Raw genomic sequence first — 21337 nt, 5'->3', positions numbered from 1 at the left:
AATTCTAAGCCGATCCGTATACTAAAAGGTTGGTCTATGATTACTCCTTCTTGGCGTTACATACAAATGCACAAACTTATTATACCCTGTACCACAGTAGTGGTGAAGGGTATAAAGACATAAAATCATGTTGCAGATTTAATTATAACTTGATGGGTAATAGCCCAAAGCAAATTTTCACAAAGTTTGTATCCCATAAAATGGATTATTAAAGAAAAGTAATCGCAAAAAAATACGATTTTAGCGGCTAAACTCGAACTTAATACCCACCTTAAAGGTGAGTATTAAGTTCGAGTTTAGCCGCTAAAATCGCTAAAGTGAAAACTAGATCAGTAAGAAAAATGCATGAAATTATACATATTTGTTGAAAATTTTATTATAACTTGATAGGGAAAAGCTCAAAGTAAATTTTCACAAAGTATGTGTTCCCTAAAGAGGATTATTAAAGAAAGTAATCGTGAAAAAATTACGATTTTAGCGGCTAAACTCGAACTTAATACCCACCTTTAAGGTGGGTACTAAGTTCGAGTTTAGCCGCTAAAATCGCTAAAGTGAAAACTAGATCAGTAAGAAAAATGCATGAAATTATACATATTTGTTGAAAATTTTATTATAACTTGATAGGGAAAAGCTCAAAGTAAATTTTCACAAAGTATGTGTTCCCTAAAGAGGATTATAAAAGAAAAGTAATCGTGAAAAAATGATGATTTTAGCGGCTAAAGGTAAGTAAAGGGTGATTTGTTAAGAGCTTGATAACTTTTTTTAAAAAAAAAACGCATAAAATTTGCAAAATCTCATCGGTTCTTTATTTGAAACGTTAGATTGGTCCATGACATTTACTTTTTGAAGATAATTTCATTTAAATGTTGACCGCGGCTGCGTCTTAGGTGGTCCATTCGGAAAGTCCAATTTTGGGCAACTTTTTCGAGCATTTCGGCCGGAATAGCCCGAATTTCTTCGGAAATGTTGTCTTCCAAAGCTGGAATAGTTGCTGGCTTATTTCTGTAGACTTTAGACTTGACGTAGCCCCACAAAAAATAGTCTAAAGGCGTCAAATCGCATGATCTTGGTGGCCAACTTACCGGTCCATTTCTTGAGATGAATTGTTCTCCGAAGTTTTCCCTCAAAATGGCCATAGAATCGCGAGCTGTGTGGCATGTAGCGCCATCTTGTTGAAACCACATGTCAACCAAGTTCAGTTCTTCCATTTTTGGCAACAAAAAGTTTGTTAGCATCGAACGATAGCGATCGCCATTCACCGTAACGTTGCGTCCAACAGCATCTTTGAAAAAATACGGTCCAATGATTCCACCAGCGTACAAACCACACCAAACAGTGCATTTTTCGGGATGCATGGGCAGTTCTTGAACGGCTTCTGGTTGCTCTTCACTCCAAATGCGGCAATTTTGCTTATTTACGTAGCCATTCAACCAGAAATGAGCCTCATCGCTGAACAAAATTTGTCGATAAAAAAGCGGATTTTCTGCCAACTTTTCTAGGGCCCATTCACTGAAAATTCGACGTTGTGGCAGATCGTTCGGCTATTCATGATGAAATGTCAAAGCATACTGAGCATCTTTCTCTTTGACACCATGTCTGAAATCCCACGTGATCTGTCAAATACTAATGCATGAAAATCCTAACCTCAAAAGAATCACCCTTTACTATGTTCGCTTTTCGCGTTGAAATTTTCGTGGTTACTTTATTAAAACAGTTCAATATAAAGCAGACAAATTAACTCAATTGATGCGTAGTTTCTTGTTCCTCTAGATTTCGGCAAGACTTTACAGGAATAAGTTTGTTTTCATTTATAATTTTGGTTATTTAAGGCCGGTATGCACCTCTAGCGAAATTTTCGGTAGCAAAAATTTATTTAAGTCTACAACAAAAAAAACAGGGCTGTGTACACAAATTTTAAACCAGCTAATAGCTTTTAAAAATTGTTAATATATGTTCGAAATATTCCTCAAATAAATTGTTTATTATTTACAGACCTTTTAAAACTTTTACGCACACAATGATTGTAATAAATTAAATGTTTGCTGCCAAAATATGCTTTTGACAACCCTGTTATTTTCATTAGAGGTGCGTACCAGCTTACGAAATTGAACGCTACCGAAAATTTCGTTAGCATAAATAGCAATGCATTTCTTATGGGAATGAAATTTTTCGCTAGAGGTGCATACCGGCCTTTAAGGAAAAGTAATCACGAAAATAAAGTGGTTTTCAACTCGAAACCCGAACATAGTACCTACCCTAAACTCGAACTTAATACCCACCTTAACTCGCTAAACTGTGTGTATAATGCCCTCTATCAGTTATTCTGGACGACAGTGCTCGTGTCGAACATATCGCATATATTGGACACATTATCAGTTAAGTCCGAAGGCATAATCGTGTCGATCTGACGCTCTGTAAGATTCTTTACAAACACTGACATTCCGTCCGGAATAACTGAACGGAGTTAATTCGTTAAAATCTGAATTGTCCATTTTGTGAGTAAAAAATCGTCAAAATGCCGATAAATTGGCAGCCCTGGCTACCTCTTATTTACTACATTCCATTAATTGTACCGGTTGCGAAACTTTTCAACACTGGTTATATGTTGACTTCTTTGCATTCGTTGCATTTAGAAGGAAGGTAGATTAGAGAGTAACCTAAAATACAAGTTAAAAAATAGTTCGTAATTAATTAAAATCTCAATTATATTATTTGCAATTAAAATATGTTGGTCGCTAAAGCAAAGCAATGTTCAGGCAAGTAATTGGAACATAATCATCAATAATAATTGGAACATAGTCATCGGATGCATTAACAAGCATATTTGTTGTTGTATAAAGGTCTTTCAAAGGCATTGACAAAATGGGCCAACTTTAGTACAACAGCCAGGAGCTGTGATAAACCGAAAACCGCTGTTCTGATGTTAAATATGGGTGGACCTCAGTCCACCGATCAGGTCCATGATTACCTGTTACGTATTATGACCGATCGCGACATGATACAACTGCCGGTGCAAAGTAAATTGGGGCCATGGATTGCACAAAGGCGTACGCCGGAAGTGCAAAAGAAATATCAAGAAATTGGTGGTGGCTCACCTATATTGAAGTGGACTGAATTACAGGGAGAATTGATGTGTAAGGAGTTGGATCGTATATCACCGGAGACAGCTCCACATAAGCATTATGTGGGTTTCCGCTACGTAAATCCATTGACGGAGCATACATTGGAAAGAATTGAAAAGTAAGTAAATTATACTTAAGAAGGAACGAGAGAGATGGTGGATATAGACTGCCGCATGTTTGTTTGTTTGATGGAGTTTCAGCACCTTGAAGGGGAATGATCCAAAGAAACAATCGATAAAAATATCGGGGAAAAGATAGAAACTGACCTTTAGACCAGGGACGAGCGAATACAATTATTGTTTCAATTCAATCTTTATGCAGGAAGACGATCCCAAAGCCTTGGAATACAATTCAATTTTTTTACATTTAAATAGGACGAACCGATTTCAACCATACACAAATCTTTGTATACTTATTTCTTTTATACATAAGAATATTTTCTTTTCATATTTCTCGAGAAAATAATGTTCATTCTTAAAAACGCGTTGTGCTCTTTTTTTTATTGGGAGAACGTCCGAGGTAAGAAAAAAACATTTGGTAGGTGCTTCAACCATCGCGGCTTTAGATCAAAATCGATTATCAAGGTATGCATAATCTAAAATCTACCAATCAACACGAACAGATTCGTTCTTCTGAAATGAAATTAAAAATTTTTATTTATATAGTTTTTTTACATAAATAAATAGTTAACTTTTATTTTATTTTGTAGAGATGGTCCCGAGCGATTGGTTCTCTTTTCACAATATCCACAATATAGCTGCGCCACGTCTGGTTCCAGTTTCAATTCCATCTATCAGCATTACAAACAGAGGTTTGTCCTTTAATTCCATTTGGGAATGAGTTTTTATTGGTTATATTTTCTGTAATATGAGCAGATCACCACCCTCAAACATAAAATGGAGTGTTATTGATAGATGGGGAAGTAATCCCCTTCTCATAAAAACTTTTGCCGAGCGCATACGCGAAGAACTGGATAAGTTCTGTGAAACTAAACGTAATGAAGTTGTCATATTATTCACTGCCCATTCTCTGCCATTAAAGGCTGTAAATCGAGGTGATCCTTATCCCTCGGAGATAGGAGCATCCGTACAAATGGTAATGCAAGAATTGGGTTATTGTAACCCATATAGCTTGGCATGGCAATCAAAAGTAGGACCACTGCCTTGGTTAGCACCGGCCACAGATGACGCCATTAAGGTAAGGACTCATTTTTTTGGTTTATTTGTAACAAAGTCTTATTCTTCTTATTCCCAGGGATATGTTAAACAAGGACTGAAAAATTTTATTTTAGTGCCTATAGCATTTGTGAATGAACATATTGAGACATTGCATGAATTGGATATTGAATACTGTGATGAATTGGCAAAAGAGGTAAGTTATTTGCAAATTGAATAGTAAGCATACTTTTATGAATGCTTACGTCTGCATTTAATCTAAATAATAACTACACGTAATTAATGAAAATAAGTTCGCTTTTGTGGTGGTGTAGTTTATAATCGGCTCATAAAAATAAGAAATTTACAGTGTTTAATATATTGCTAACAATAGGGTAACACTGGGCAAATATTTGACGGAAATTGAAATATTTCAAACCTGATAATTCATGCGGTTGCCCTCCAAACAATCCTTTGTCATGGCTCTTGGTTATTGTGGGAAAAATATTGGAATATATTATATATATATATATTCCTTTCGGGTTAAATAATGAAACAGTGGCGTGATATTTAAATGATTTGTGAACGTTTATTACAAAATGAAAACTCAGAAGGAATGAATGAAAAATTATAATTATGTATATCTAATTTTTACAATAGATAAACCCAAGCATATGTGATTGGAAAATATTCTATTTTTACAAAGTGTTTTAATAACAAGTTTAAGGTATTATCTTAACACCCCTTATCAATTTGTGAAATAGAATTATACCAGTCCAATCATTTGATTAAATTTATTTAGTTTACTATATTGTAATGGTTTCGTCAGAAGATCCGCTAACATTTCCTCCGTTGGACAATATTCAAATTGGACTTGCTTTGATTGGTTAACTTCTCGTACGTAGTAGTACTTAACATCGATATGTTTGGTACGAGGATTAATTGTCTCAGCATTTAATAATTTTAGGACACTTTGATTATCTTCTTTCATCGTGATGTCTGTTATGTTTAGATTGAGATCATTAAATACCATCCGCAGCCAAGTTAGTTCTTGAATTGCTTCAGCCAATGAAACGAACTCCGCTTCAGTTGAGGACAATGTTACATTCTTTTTGTTTTCTGCTTGCGTATGAAATTGTGGCTGTTCCAAGTTGAAACACGTAACCGCTTGTAGATTTTCTCCCATTAACTTCACCTGCAAAATCAGCATCAGCATATCCTATAAGTTGCATGTTTCGACAATGTATTTTAAGCTTAAAATGTTTTGTTCCATTCAGATATTTCAGGACCATTTTCACCTCGGTCCAGTCTGCTTTCGTTGGACATGATATCTTGCGACTGAGAAAAGAAACTGCGGCGGTGATATCTGGTCTTGTGTTATTCGCCAGATATAACAGTGATCCAATCACCCTTCTATACAATAAATTTGTTTCCAATTCATTTTCTTGTTTCCCGGATTCCTTTAGATATCCGACGTTCATTGGTACCTTTGATGGCTTTGAATTTGCCATATCATATTCCTCTAAAACTTTCTTGATATACTCTTGTTGATGTATGAAGAAATTGCTACCATCTTTTTCTACTTGTATTCCTAAGTACAATTTTAAAGAACCTCTTGAACGCCGGCTTGTCTTCGCTTATATTCTTGAATGAGCTTTTCTTTTACAAGATCCAATGTCAAGTCATCGTCCGTACGAACTTCTAAAGCGGTAATTATGGAATTGTATTCATCCGGCAAGCTTCCCAATAGAAATGCAACTTGTAAATGATTTGCTAAACATTCACCCAATCCATTCAATCTATCAACAGTTTCGAGCATTTCGGAAATATGTGCTTCCATATCTTGGCCACTCTTTAACTGCATACGACACAATTTCTTCAAAAGCATTACTTTGTTTGATAAAGTTGCCTTTTCGTGAACTTTTCTTAACGCTTCCCAATACTCACGAGCAGATTTCAAATTCCGAAGATGAACCAGTTGAGAATCTTCGACCAGAAGACCGATTGTTGCGCGAGCTTTTCCGTCTTTGGAGGTCCAACTCGCATCAGGAGAAGCAGGCCTTTCTTTGGAAACTATTTCCCACAAATCCTCTTTAATCAGCAAGAGTTCCAATTTGTATTTCCAAACCTGATAGTTTTCTCCATTCAGTTTCTTCACATTGGTTTTGATATCTTCCATTTTGCAGCAATCTTTTAGTTCCTTTCTCTTCACAAATTAAATCAAATCAAATTCACTGGCGGCCTGGGCCCATAACCTATTGGAATATATTATATATATATTCCTTTCGGGTTAAATAATGAAACAGTGGCGTGATATTTAAATGATTTGTGAACGTTTATTACAAAATGAAAACTCAGAAGGAATGAATGAAAAATTATAATTATGTATATCTAATTTTTACAATAGATAAACCCAAGCATATGTGATTGGAAAATATTCTATTTTTACAAAGTGTTTTAATAACAAGTTTAAGGTATTATCTTAACAAAAAATAGATGATTGTAGTTACCGATACCAATGATCTAGAGTTTTTTTAGTGATGGATCTCGCGTGTTTTTACTCCTAACAAAAGTCAATGGGAACCGTTTTGAACTCATGTGGTTATGTCTTCGCATGGGAAGGCTACGTGCAAAGTAGTGTATATTTCACTAATTTCATAATGTTAAAAAAGAAATCGATACAAGATTTCACATGCTCCTTATAATCAATAACTAATCATCAAGATATTTTTCAACTTCTAAAACGTCTCATCTGGATTGCGAGAATATGAGTCGTATTACGGAATATGAGACTGTAAACTACATCCCACTTGTAAAGAATGAAGTTGTGATTGTTCACAATACAACAACATTCTGTGTGGTTACTATGTCAGTATCGAATTGAGCCGTTTTTGGGGTTTATTTATAAATATTGACATGTTAATTCAAGATTCTATGCCGTACGTAGTAAATACATGCTTATAAGACTAAATATTTCACCTTTTTCAGGTTGGAGTTGAAGAAATACGTCGAGCCGCCACACCAAATGATCATCCTATTTTTATTAAGGCTCTGAGTTCCATAGTAGCTGATCACTTGAAACACGGTCAAAACATCAATCCGAAGTTTTTAATGCGTTGTCCAATGTGTACAAATCCTCGATGCCGTGAAAGTAAGAAGTGGTATAAAGATGTATGCTCGCGCTAGTTTATAAAAACGGCGTAATCGGTTTTAGTAATTTATTATATACACTTAATTACAATAATTGTGAAGGGTTAGTTAAAAATAAAGATACAAAAGCACTATATTTGTTAACAATTTTGAAAACTAATTTGGCGGAGTACTGTTAAAATAGTGATGCCAACACTATTTTGATTTTATATCGAGTGCTTAGTGTTGCCGTATCGTAATGGTAAAAACTTCTTTCTTACACACGATAAAATAGATCAGAAACAAGTATCGCTATTGCATAATAATGCGCCATGTATACTGCTGCATATTTATGGGATCGATAACACATTTACCGATTATTTAGTCATCGCTGACAAGTCGTATCGATTGGACAAACACATACATTCCGTCCGGAAAAACTTATAGTCTGTAGGACGCATAAAACGGTTTATGCGCCGTTCACACTATAAGTTTGTACGGCCGGTGATAAGTAAAATATCAATAAAAATGTCAATCACATCGATTATGTGGCCAACGTCTGGGTTATGTTTAAAAATTGTTGGACACGGCATTATCGTTCTGATAAAGTTATATTTTGAACGACGCATTATGTGTCACTTTATAGTTTATGGTAGCGATGTGGATAACATCGAACTCTGATATGCTGAAAAGGAGATAATTGAATGAGAATATAAATAAATGAAATGTTAATCGAATTTCGCAATGTTTACATTTAAAAATGGCATAAAACATTTCTTTTCCATTTTAATGGGAGATTTTTCTCCCGCCGGGTAGTTCAAGCAATTTCTTCGACATTTAAAATCACCGTTTGTAATGTGTATCCCTTTCCGACCTATAGCCGATCTACGTGATAGATTTTCCTAAATTTTTGAATTCTGTTATTTATGTGCACATAGAACATTTTAAATTAATAAGTTTGTTCAGTTTGATCCTGTATCCTGTTTTTTCAGGATACGCACAACTGTTGCCGTCCGGTAAATTCCGGTAAAAGTCCGGACGTAAAAATATCAAAAAACACAAAATAATCACGAAGTTACTGTTTGCATACAATATTTAATATGTTTTCTTATTGAAAACACTTGTTTGATGAAATATTCCACAACTTAAATAATTTTAATTTATTTGCAAACTTACATCGTCCACTAATTTTTACAAATGAGCAAAGTACACTGCTGAAACTACAAAATTAATATAAAAGACAAATATTTATAACGGTTCTTCACATTCTTAGACAAAGAGAGAGCATACACAATTATTTTTTTGCCGCTCTTATCGCAGTACGTCATATATTAAAGAAATTATAGAGACTTAAACTTACCCGCACAATTGTGCGTACACGGTGGGAAAGGGGTATGAAGTATAACGAGAGTCGCGGGAGTGTGGTACGTTACGTTACCTTGCGAACTAATTAGTTTTAAAGATGTAGCGGTATTTTGAGATTTTGCGTAGCGAATGTTTGGCAACCCCCACATATGTGAAATATTTTTGTTGGGAAGTGGGGTCAGAGGGTGATAACTTTATGCAAAATAAACAAAAAAATATTAGACGTGGGCAAGCATTTATAAAATTTTGTTAGCATATTCGAGAATTAAATTGTTAATAAAGGAATGTGAATGGCAAGTCTATGGGAAACAGCATTCTATTATGACGCTGAAACCGATTTAAGTAACCGCCAATGGTTCTATTATCTTAGATCTCATTTCAGTTGAATTACGGATTCTAAATAAATCGAAGTATTTATCGCACAATGGATAAATATCTGATTCTTGTTTGGATTGCTATACAATATTTTACCAATTCCAGCAAAAATGTTTCTGAAATGTAATAGATCCCCTTCAACTGAAATTTGAACTTAATCATGTGTTACGAAACGTATGAAGAATCGTGCATTTACATATTTCTGCCACATTTGGTGTTGTAACAAAGCATTTGTAATTTATTTTCTTAACTATTTTCTTTTAGTATGCCTTTGTATGAGCGGACCCCGTTTTCTATTATCAATAGACTGAGACTGATATAAACGTTTTCGCCAATTTGTGGTTAAAAGTCGGATTTCTATTAATCTTATCTAGCTTGGTACGTTAGCTAAATTTCGGCTCTTGCAGTGGTAATAAGAGTGCTCAATTTACTCATGAATTCCAACGGTAAAGATAACTTCAATGAAAATGAGAAACGAGACTCAGCAATTTATAATATAAGACCCTCACGAATAACAACACACAATGCAGACATTAACAACATCGAATATGAAACAAGCCCACCGCAACCAGTTTACTCCATACCGTCGTTAACATCGTCGGCAAGCGACTGCCTTGCTGCCTTCGCTCCAAGCCTTTATCGTGACGGGTAAGTTTGTTTTTTGTTTTGGGTAAAATAAATTGATCAGTGATCATTGCATTTCGGCGCAAGCTATGTCCGAGCGTTGTCATTTTCATTCGAGATTTGTGTGAATAAAATTTAAATACATTCTTTTTTACGTAACTAATAAAATTTTATTTTGTAAATTTGATTTAATTGGCTATCACTCAACCTCCATCTCGTATATTAATTGCTTCAAGTGTTTTGCCCTTTAGGATGAGATAAAAATAACAAAACCTTGAAAAGTTTATGTTTTTGGAAAATTGTTAGTGTATTTACATATATTTATTTTTTGTTTACAAAAATCGATAACTCATTGGCATGGTTGCAAGTTAAAAATAAATTTTAACTCTTTTTTTTAAATGTTGTGTGATAATAAAATCTGATTAATCAAGATGATCTATAACACCTTTATTATAGTAAATTTCTAAAAATATCTAAAAACAGATCTCAAATAAAAAATTGCACTCAATTAAGAAAGTTTCCCAATTAATTAAAAAATATTTTTATGTTGCAACGGCAATTTGATGTTAATCAAATAAACTATAGCTTGTTAATTGAAGTGCGATATGGCAGTCTATATAAAGAAAAAGGAAATACCAAAGCACAAATACGATAGCAAGATAATTGGTATGTCTATGACTCTTATTTACACATTTAATATGCAATATTGTTTTATATTTGTTTTATATTTGAAATGTTTCTGTATATCGAACCAAAGAAAAAAAACAGTCACTCGAAATCGAAACAGGTTGGTTTTCCCTATTTTTGAAAGTGGTAATGAGGGTATTCTATATTTCTAACTTCTTATTTTTATATCCCAAAATATGCACTATGAATTTCTTTTCGATAACAATAAGGTAGGTAATTTTTAATATTAGAAAAAAATCATATTAATCCAAATTTTACTACTTGTTAATTACTTGTTATCACGCCAATATTATTTATACATTTTAGCGCCCGAAATATAAGCAAACGGCTATAAACAACAATGTTGCTTATCAGTTTATATCTTTTGAAATAATGCGCTTTAGATGAGCGTATTCTTTTATATCAAACACTTGCAATTAGGACACTTGGCATAAGTGTAATTGCTAACAATCTATCAAAAATTAGTTGTTTACATTCAAATATAAGTATTTTAAAATCCCTTCGTATTTATACGATGGTAATACGAATAGTGAACGATTTCGAATGTTGGTCATATCGACCTTTGATAACTCTAAAGATGTCTTAACGATTTATGGATGATTATTGTTGGTGTGAGAATATGTGAATTTAGGAAGTCAGATTAGTAAAATTGAATGTGTGAATTTAGGAAGACAGATTAGTAAAATTGAATTTCTTTAAAAGTATATTGGTTTGTTTTAGATCACAGTTTGGAGCATGCTAAATATTTTACCATAGCAGTAGGGTTTTTCCCCGGGATTTTTTCGCTATTTTTTCACTCCCGCACTTAATTCCAGTGAAATTTTCTTTGGAGTATTTTATATAAAATGGAGGGATACATACTACAAAAACATTATTTTTAGTATCATTTCTGAGATATTTTGTCAAAATAAATATTTTTTATAATTTTTAATGGATTCTAACGCTTGTCTGAAACGTTTGACCTCAAATATTTTCAAAAATTCACAATTTTTCGGATTGGATTAAGCATTTTTTTCAAAAAAAGTTTAAATAATTTGTACCATTTTATGAATTCTTACTCTGTTTTTAACCTATTTGAAACAAAAAAGTTAATATTTCCCATTAAAAATATGAAAAAAGCAAGTTATAAAAAATTGTAGTTAAAATAGAGAACATCATTGAGAGTACATCCTCTGGAAGTGCTTTTAAAGTTGTTCATCTAGAAGAACTTACAAATTTTTTTGTTGGGTGGGTAAATCATCATTCTCATTACACTTTTAAAACCTACTTTAACAATTGTCAACTGTCATTTTCTTTGTAAATAAGGAGATTCAAATCCATTTTGAGTAGATTTTGTGTCCCAAGTGAATGGGGAGTATAGAAAAATATATAATTTAATTGTTTGTAGTACTTTTTTAGATAAAATAAACTATGAAATGAAATAACTTAAATTGCATTCTCCTATTTGAGTATGGTACCAAGTAGTAATAGTTGCCTTGTCCGACATATAGACTCGTGGGAACGTTAGAACCTGGGCTAGAAGTGTTGGATAATGAATTTATAGTTGAAATGTATTTGAATATGAATTGATCTCATCGTTAGTTTTACGTTAAGTTTAAATACTCATCATTGCAACAACCCTGTAATTGAATTGTACGTATGTATTAGTGCAAACAATGTAAACTTAGATTATGCCAAATTTGGCGCAGTTTTGCTTCTATCACTCAATAAATGAACTCCGTTTTATCAACATATACAACAGGTTATGGGCCTATAATCGCGTTAACTTTGTGATCGTTTTTTGAGTAAATTATAAGAAAAGTAAAAAGATGACAATGAATTACACACAATTTCCTAAGCTATCAAATAGCAATTATCATATTTGGAAATTTAATATGGAATTGCTGCTGCTGGAAAGAGAGCTGTGGGATGTGGTTGTTAGAGGTGCAAATCCTGCGTTGACTGGTGATGATGCTGCTAAGTGGTTGGTGCGTGATGGTAAAGCGAGGGCTGCTATTGGTTTGGCTGTGGAGGAGTCACAGAAAGTAATCATAAAGCAACTGAAAACTGCAAAGGAGTTTTGGGACGCTTTAAAGAAACATCACGAAAAAGCAAACATAACCAACAAAGTTAGTTTACTTAGGCAAATGTCATCTATGCGTTTTGATGCTGGTAAAACTATGGAGGATCACATCTGCGAATTTTTATCGATTCTGGATAAATTGCGAGATTTAGGAGAAACTGTTGAGGATCATAAGGCTGTTGCATTTTTGTTGGGTACGCTATCAGAGGACTATAGTCACGTTATTTCATCACTGGAAATGAGACCTGAAGCTGATCTCTCGCTGGATTTAGTGAAAGAAAAACTTTTGATGGAATACAAGAGGAAGACTAGTTCCGATCAACAAGTTGAATCTGCATTCAAGATACAGAAGAAGAAATTTGTGCCGAAATGTTATTTATGTGGAAGACCAGGTCACATAAAAAGAAATTGCCCCAACAGGAATTCACAAAAACAACGATCAAATGATAACAGGGCGAATGTCGTACAAAGTGGTAAAGATAGAAATGCTTGTTTTAGTGTGAAAAATAAAAGGCTTAACAGAGAATGGTATATTGATTCGGCTGCAACTTGCCATATGTGTTGCGAGGAAAATTATTTTGTTACACTGAATAAAAACCATTATGATGTTGTATATTTGGCTAATGGGACAGAGCTAAAAACAAGCGGCATTGGAGACTGTGAGCTGTTTTGTGAAGGCAACAAAATCCGTGTAAGAAATGTTTTGTTTGTTCCGGAATTGGACGGAAATTTAATCTCAGTTCGGAAATTAGATGTGGAAAATTATGAAATTTTGTTCAAGGCTGGTGGTTGCACAATAGTTAAAGGTGGAAATGTATTTGCAAAGGCAGTTCTTGAAAACAATATGTATGTGCTGAAGCAGTGTCATAGCGCAATGAAGATATCGCAAAATTCGGAATGTATACATATATGGCACAGACGATTTGGTCATCGAAATATACAATCTATAAACACTACAATAAACAAGGATCTTGTTGAAGGTATCAAAATAAAGAAATGTTCCTGTATTAGTGACTGTGAAGTATGTTTAAGGGCAAAATTGGCCAGATCATCTTTTCCAAAAGCATCGGAGTCTAAGTCGAGTGGAATTTTGGATTTAGTACATTGCGATTTATGCGGACCAATGCAAAGCACAACACCTTCTGGAAATCGCTATTTTATGACGCTGATTGATGACTACAGCAGATATTGTAAAATTTATTTTCTCCCATCGAAAGATAAGGCGTTTGAGAAAATAAAAGAATTTGTGAATGAATGCGAAAATCAATTTGGAAAACGCATGAAAATTTTAAGAACGGATCGAGGTGGAGAATTTGTAAACAAAAGAATGGAGCGTTTCTTCAAATCAAAAGGGATAATACATCAGCTGACTGCACCTTACACCCCTGAACAAAACGGGGTTGCCGAAAGGCGAAATCGTAGTTTGACGGAAATGGCAAGATGCATGCTTTTTGATGCAAATCTTGAAATAAAATATTGGGCTGAAGCTGTAAATAATGCCAACTATATTCAAAACCGTTTGTTGTCTGCTGCTGTTGATGTTACCCCATACGAACTTTGGTTTGGTAAGTGCCCAAATTTAAATCATATCCGTGTTTTTGGTTGTGTGGCATTTGCTCAAGTAAATAAACAGAAACGTCAAAAGCTTGATGATGTTGCTGTGAAATACAACCTGGTGGGATATTGCGATAATACAAAGGCGTATCGTTTGCTGGATACAAAGACGAATAAAATAGTAATTAGCCGAGATGTAAAATTTTTGGAATCGAAAATTATTTCCAATGAAGAGGATCTTGTTGATAATTGCGAAGAGAATGGAGAGTTTGTGTGCGTCTCTTTTGAAAATGAAGAAGAAGAAATAGAATCAGAAATTTCGGATGATGACGATTTTCATGGGTTTGATTCGGAATCGAATTTACCTTCAGATGAAGAGAACAACGAACAACCATCCGTTAATATCGCGGAACGAAGATCTTCAAGAATCAACAAAGGTATACCTGCAAAGAAGTACGGTTATAAAGTATATTATGAGGATGACCCACATACTTATGAAGAGGCTATGGCTAGATCAGATAGCAAAAATTGGTTGGATGCTATGAGGCAAGAAATGGATGCATTGCACAGAAATAATACGTGGACTCTTGTGGAACTACCGAAGGACAAGAAAATAGTCGGAAACAAATGGGTTTATAAATTGAAGGAAACTGCTGATGGCGAGATGAGGTATAAGGCGAGATTGGTCGCAAAGGGGTATTCCCAAAAATATGGTGAAAATTACGACGAAATTTTTGCGCCAGTCGTTAAACAGTCTACCATTCGAAGTTTATTGGCCATCGCAAGTTTCAATAGAATGAATGTTAATCATGTTGATATAAAGACGGCATTTCTGTACGGTGAGTTGGACTCAGAAATTTATATAGAACAACCTAAAGGCTTTGTAGAACCTGGTAGCGAAAATCTTGTTTGTAAATTGAATCATAGCCTATACGGATTAAAACAATCAGCTCGTTGTTGGAATCAGCGTATCAATAAAATTTTGATTGATTCTGGATTCAGAAGGGGAAAGGCTGAACCTTGTTTATATGTTAAAGGCGAAGGCGATTCAATTGTTTACATTTTGATTTATGTCGATGACATTATTGTCGCTACGAAGAATGATGTTGAAATGAATAATATACTATCTATATTGAGGTCGAATTTTGAAATAACGGAGCTTGGTGATTTGAAACGTTATTTGGGAATTGAAGTAAGTTGCAAAAATGGAATGTATTATTTGTCGCAAGAAATTTATATTGACAAACTACTGAGAGAATTTGGTCTCGAAAATTCTAAAACTTCTTCAATACCAATGGATCCTGGATATTTCAAATCCGATATATCAGTCGCCGTATCGATTCTATCGAGAAAAGTTAGTTGCCCGAATAACTCAGATTGGACTGAGGTCAAACGCATAATGAAATACCTGAAGGGAACAAAGACTTTGAAACTGTGTGTCGGTTCTAAATCTGATTTACAACTAAAAGGATTTGCTGATGCCGATTGGGCAGGAGACACGAATGGGCGCAAATCTACAAGTGGCTACATTTTTAAACTTGGTGATGCTGTTATAAGCTATGCTAGCCGCAAACAATCTAATGTAACTTTGTCGTCGACTGAGGCTGAATTTGTTGCACTTGCCGAAGCGACACAGGAACTTCTTTGGCTGATGCAATTATTTAAAGAATTTAATATCAATGTTTCGTCACCAACTATTTTGGAAGATAATCAAAGCTGTTTGAAAATACTGCAAGCTGAAAAGATAAACCCGAGAACTAAGCATATTGATGTGAAATACTATTTCGTTCAAGACTTATATGAATCTGGAGATGTTTTGTATGAGTATTGCCCAACTGAAATAATGCTGGCAGATATTCTCACAAAACCTTTACAGCGATTGAAGATGACTAGATTGAGAGAATTAATTGGTTTATATAATTGAAGTAAATTTGTATTTTTTTATTCATGTTTATATAAATTAATTACAAAGCAATATTAATAATATTGAGAAGGGGTGTTGGATAATGAATTTATAGTTGAAATGTATTTGAATATGAATTGATCTCATCGTTAGTTTTACGTTAAGTTTAAATACTCATCATTGCAACAACCCTGTAATTGAATTGTACGTATGTATTAGTGCAAACAATGTAAACTTAGATTATGCCAAATTTGGCGCAGTTTTGCTTCTATCACTCAATAAATGAACTCCGTTTTATCAACATATACAACAAGAAGGTCCTAATGGCAAATCAATTGGTTAAAAAATGTCGCTCTTCCAAATTTGTATCGTTATATTTCTGTAAACCGGCATTCCAATACACTGGTACACTAAGTAAAACTTTATAAACAATGGTTCATTTTACCTTACAATTGCATTATTTCAAAATATTTTCATAATTATTATTTATTAAATATTAAACTGGCAACTTCTGTTATGATAGTTACTTTAATTTCAAATATAGATGGTATATTCCTTCTGGGAATATGGACCGAACATGTGCATATAAAGAATCTGTTTTACGATGGTGACATCGAAATAAGTTTCTGTCATTTCTATACAATTTTTAATATTACAAAAAATCGGAAGAGATTGTTCCTTTGTGACCATTGTAATAGCTTTTTGTATTTTGTTATTACAAAAAATTTCTTATTTTAGTATAATATACATTGGTAGTTGTCCAGAAAGCGTCTTATATCAGTAGCTTTAGGTGATTTCTAATTTATTTAAATGTCTAAATATATGCCACATCGAAGCAAGTTTCCCTTTGGCCGGGATCCCGGGAAATTCGAAAAAATCCCGCTTCCCGGGAATGGTAAAGTCCCTACATAGCAGATATCACCGAGAAGACCTTGCAAACCATGATTGCTCAATCTCAATGGCGTCTGGAAGAGGTTAAATAAAATCTATTTCCATTGGCGGGCTAAAAAATTTAATATACTACAAGTTTTAAACACAATACGATTTTTCACCACGAATGCTTATAGTATTGTTAAATAAATGAAATTTCTCTGTGGATGAGGGCCTAAAATGTTTCCTGGAGTGTCTTTCTTCTGGATGATATATGCCAAAGCCTGTGACCATGACATTTTTGAATGTTTTAAAGCTTCTCTACGTCTAGCGCTTCTACGTCAATGTGAAATGTCATTTGAACTCTGTTTTTGCAGTGAACTGAATTGGCTAATTAAGTAACTTGTATATTTATGATATATATGGTTTATATTAAATTAAAAAAATATTTACTAGTATACAGCATACTTCTATTTTACACTTTGAGCCATTCGCGACAATAACGTTCATTGAATAACTTTATTAATGTGATTATAACACATAACGGTAATTTCATTGTGAATTAAATGAAGATAGTAAAACTTTCCAATATTTATTCGTTTAGAGCCAAAACACATAGAAATGGAATAGATAAAAACTATAATAGTAATAGTATGAGTAAGACAATTGTGAATACATTTTTATGGATACATTGTTTATTAACGTCTTATCTTCACGTTGTAATGGGCTAACCTCCCCCTGTCTCAAAAGTTACTGAGAGGAGATGCATGTCATTATTACACATTCATCTTTCGTTAGTAATATCAGTCTATTTGCTAATCCAAATGCAAAAGTTTTATAGAAGATACAAGTATGCAAGACTATCGTTGATTTTTCACGCAAATTATAAAATAAAATTTATTTCAATTATATCATTTTAGATCTTTTGAGCCGTCTGAGGTTAGTTCCCTCTTGCATTGCGAGAAGCACAACAACAACATGACAGTAAAAATGGGATTTAAAATTCTGGAGAATCGTAGTATTATTGTAGATATTTTGGCTATATTCTTTGGTATTGGCACATGGATTGGCATTAATGGAACTTTCATACAACTACCCCTATTGGTTGAAGTGGCTCCAGAGGGTTGGAGTTTGCCCTCGTATTTAAGCGTTATGGTTCAAATTGGTAATTTGGGTCCTCTTACATATACGCTCATACAAAAATTCTGCAAAAGAAATGATGCCCCTATGATTTACACACTTCTGGTCAATGGAACTATTTCAGCTATCTTAACCGCATTTTTTTACAACAAAACCGCAAAGATGTTCGGCGAAGAGCACAGTGTAGCTCTGTTTGTTCTGACAATATTTACAGCTTTCACTGCTTGTACGAGTAGTGTACTCTTCATGCCCTACATGGGAAGATTTAAAGAAATATATTTGGTGACCTACTTCATGGGAGAAGGTCTAAGTGGTCTTTTACCTTCAGTGGTGGCATTAATCCAAGGTATAGGAGGTTCAGCAGAATGCATATTAGTAAATGTGACAGAATCAGGTGAAAATATTTATGAAAAGTATGTACCCCCTCCTCGATTTGGTACCCAAGCTTTCTTTATATTCATATTCGTGGTAATGATTTTGAGTTGCCTAGGATTTACATTATTGGATCGATTGAAACTGTCGAAAAAACAATATGCTGCAGTAAAAGTTGGCCAAGGCAACAATTATCAATATGAAAGAGATGCATCAACACCTACGTCATCGATACCTCCTGAATCGAATGGAAATAATTCGACACAGGTTAATGGCAATGATTCCAAACCAAGTAACGATCTTGCTCCGGTGATATCTTCACAAGTTTATGTATCTCTCCTAATGTTAATAGCCATTGTGTGCTTTTTTTCCAATGGCATATTCAATAGCATACAATCCTATTCTTGCCTACCATACGGAGGCCAGGCTTATCATCTATCAGCAACGTTAAGTGTGATTGCCAATCCCGTTGCATGTTTTTTGGCTATATTCCTGCCACATACCTCTGTTCGCAGTATTCTAACTTTGACCGGATTAGCAAGCATATTAACAGTGTATGTTTTCGTCACAGCAGCAATGAGTCCTTTTCCTCCGCTGCATGGTACCACAGCTGGATCTGTGCTGGTGGTAAGTATTAGACATCAATTTGTGCAATATCATGTCCTATAACTTGAATTGTTTATTTAATTTCAGATAATAACATGGACTTTGTTGGTTGGTTTGGTTAGTTACATAAAGTTAAGCATATCAACAGTAATGCGTTCCCAAGGTGGTAAATCGTTGGTTTGGACTGGTGGTCTATCTCAGTTGGGCTCTCTCATTGGTTCTGTTCTGATTTTCCTTTTAATTAATAAAACAAATAGTTTTACAGCGGCCTATGAAGAATGCTGAAATTTAAAAATGTCTTTATAAAAGCAACATTTCATGCTAAACACAATTTCGAGACAATAGACAATACAGAAGTGTATAAATTAGGATCTAGTTAAATTGTATAGGAGCATATTAACAAATTGTATATGGTTAAAAATATTTCGATCCAATTTATCCATGTTGATGCTGATTTGTTATAGGTAAAATTTGAATTATTTGATGGTTCGCATGTGAGACCACCAAAAGTTTTTCAAAATTTGTATATCTTGTATTGATATGTGGTCAGATTATTTTAAAACATTTCAATTCTATTTATCATTGTTAATACAGATTTGTTATAGGAATATATTGTATTGTTCAACCAAATGAATGGTAATTCAATTTGGTGATTCCATGCATGATCTTTCATTGCGTATCAGTGCGTTTCCTCCTTAAAGTGGGTACTATGTTCTCATTTCGAGCCGAGAATTTGTTTATTTCCAGGGTTGCTTTTATTAAATCAATCCATCTATGCTATGACAAAAGTTGATAAAAATATATTGTTTTATTGAGAAAAAAAACAAAATCATACCCACATTTAATTGGAAATTGATCAATAGTTTTCAATAATTAATAATGAATCGACCCACATTTATTGTTATTAGTTTCATTTTCCCTGAAAAGAAAATATTCATAGTACAAAAGCTTTCTTGTAGGTCTTAAATTCATTTTTATTTATTGTTTCATTTTATAACAAATAATATTTATTGTTAATATTTTATTTTACAACTACACCCAAAAAACTTTGTTACTCATAATAGCAAAAATGTTTGCTAAAACAGCAGTTTTTGTTCGCTGAAAAAGGAACAGTAGTAGGATTATTACTGCTATAACAATTAAAAATGTTTGTGGTTCCAGCAACAAAATTTGTAGTTTTTTAACGATATTTTGAAATAAAACCCGTAAATCATATAATACTATGACATCTACATTTATTAAAAGTGCGAATTAACTTGAATTCCATCGAAGTCAATTAAAGAGCTATTGGAAGTTGAGGTGGAGTGTTGTCCAGGAATTAATTGCGTCTGTTTTTCTTCTTTGACCTTATACACGCGGATAAAATATAACAATGTTAAGACAATCTGTAATGAAAAGAAAATAAAAAACAATTAGCAATTACACTAATTTACACTAAGGGCGTTTTCGTTTCGCAAAAAATATGTTGCCCTGGTGTTACACTACTTTTTCCCTCAATACATTTTCACTCAAATGAAAGTGTATTTCCAAAGTTATTATTAATTCATAATATTGTGATGGATACAGGATCCAAAATCTATGACAGTGTCCTTCGTATTTGGCAATCAATTTCGAGAATGTTGCACCTTTTTCCCAATCGAAATCGCCATAAAACATACATTTTATGAGAGGTGGCTTTTTATGTATTCACCGGAGCCACCGTGGTGCAATGGTTAGCATTCCCGCCTTGCATACACAAGGTCGTGGGTTCGATTCCTGCTACGACCGAACACCAAAAAGTTTTTCAGCGGTGGATTATCCCACCTCAGTAATGCTGGTGACATTTCTGAGGGTTTCAAAGCTTCTCTAAGTGGTTTCACTGGAATGTGGAACGCCGTTCGGACTCGGCTATAAAAAGGAGGTCCCTTGTCATTGAGCTTAACATGGAATCGGGCAGCACTCAGTGATAAGAGAGAAGTTCACCACTGTGGTATCACAATGGACTGAATAGTCTAAGTGAGCCTGATACATCGGGGCTGCCACATAACCTAACCTAACCTATGTATTCACTCTAGTTATTGGTACTTAAATGCAAGGTATTGAGAATACAAACAAACATGTACAAATGGGTCTGTTATAAGCTAAATGGCTGAAAATATATCGATGAAACGTGTCATTTTTCGGTCGTTTTTATTCTAGTTGGTCTTAATTCTTACGTTAGAGTATTATATTTACGAGCATGAAGAGAAACCGGACGTTTTTTCAACGGGTGGTATTTTTTCACAGGCACAGAATCACAGTAAAACATTAATTTATAACAGATCCATCGATATAAAGCGAATAATACTAAACGCATATAATATGCACTTAGGCCATATTTAGTTGGCATTATTTC

General features: G+C 33.9%; 2 protein-coding genes across 5 annotated transcripts; both read left to right on the top strand.

Annotated features, from left to right (window-relative positions):
- The first annotated feature begins 2598 nt into the window (after positions 1-2598).
- On the top strand, positions 2599-7562 carry FeCH (ferrochelatase, mitochondrial). The gene is made up of 6 exons (XM_075293012.1): positions 2599-2756; positions 2841-3240; positions 3832-3933; positions 3998-4319; positions 4377-4493; positions 7265-7562. The coding sequence occupies exons 1-6, from the start codon at positions 2726-2728 to the stop codon at positions 7460-7462; spliced, it is 1170 nt and encodes a 389-aa protein (XP_075149127.1). The 5' UTR covers positions 2599-2725; the 3' UTR covers positions 7463-7562.
- Positions 7563-8921: 1359 nt separating this feature from the next.
- Positions 8922-19258, top strand: Rift (Riboflavin transporter). Of its 4 annotated transcripts, none has more exons than XM_075292987.1 (4): positions 8922-9063; positions 9410-9793; positions 17766-18984; positions 19051-19258. In XM_075292987.1, exons 2-4 carry the CDS (start codon positions 9579-9581, stop codon positions 19246-19248), a joined length of 1632 nt encoding a protein of 543 aa, XP_075149102.1. In that variant the 5' UTR covers positions 8922-9063; positions 9410-9578; the 3' UTR covers positions 19249-19258. The 4 variants fall into 4 exon arrangements, with proteins under 4 accessions (XP_075149102.1, XP_075149091.1, XP_075149116.1 ...); XM_075292976.1 differs by having other exon boundaries at positions 8943-9112; XM_075293001.1 differs by lacking the exons at positions 8922-9063; positions 9410-9793 and adding an exon at positions 10347-10435.
- Positions 19259-21337: the final 2079 nt, after the last annotated feature.

This window comes from Haematobia irritans, chromosome 1, assembly GCF_050003625.1.
Source record: "Haematobia irritans isolate KBUSLIRL chromosome 1, ASM5000362v1, whole genome shotgun sequence".
Lineage (NCBI taxonomy): Eukaryota > Metazoa > Arthropoda > Insecta > Diptera > Muscidae > Haematobia > Haematobia irritans.
This window is presented reverse-complemented; position numbering and strand designations above follow the sequence as displayed.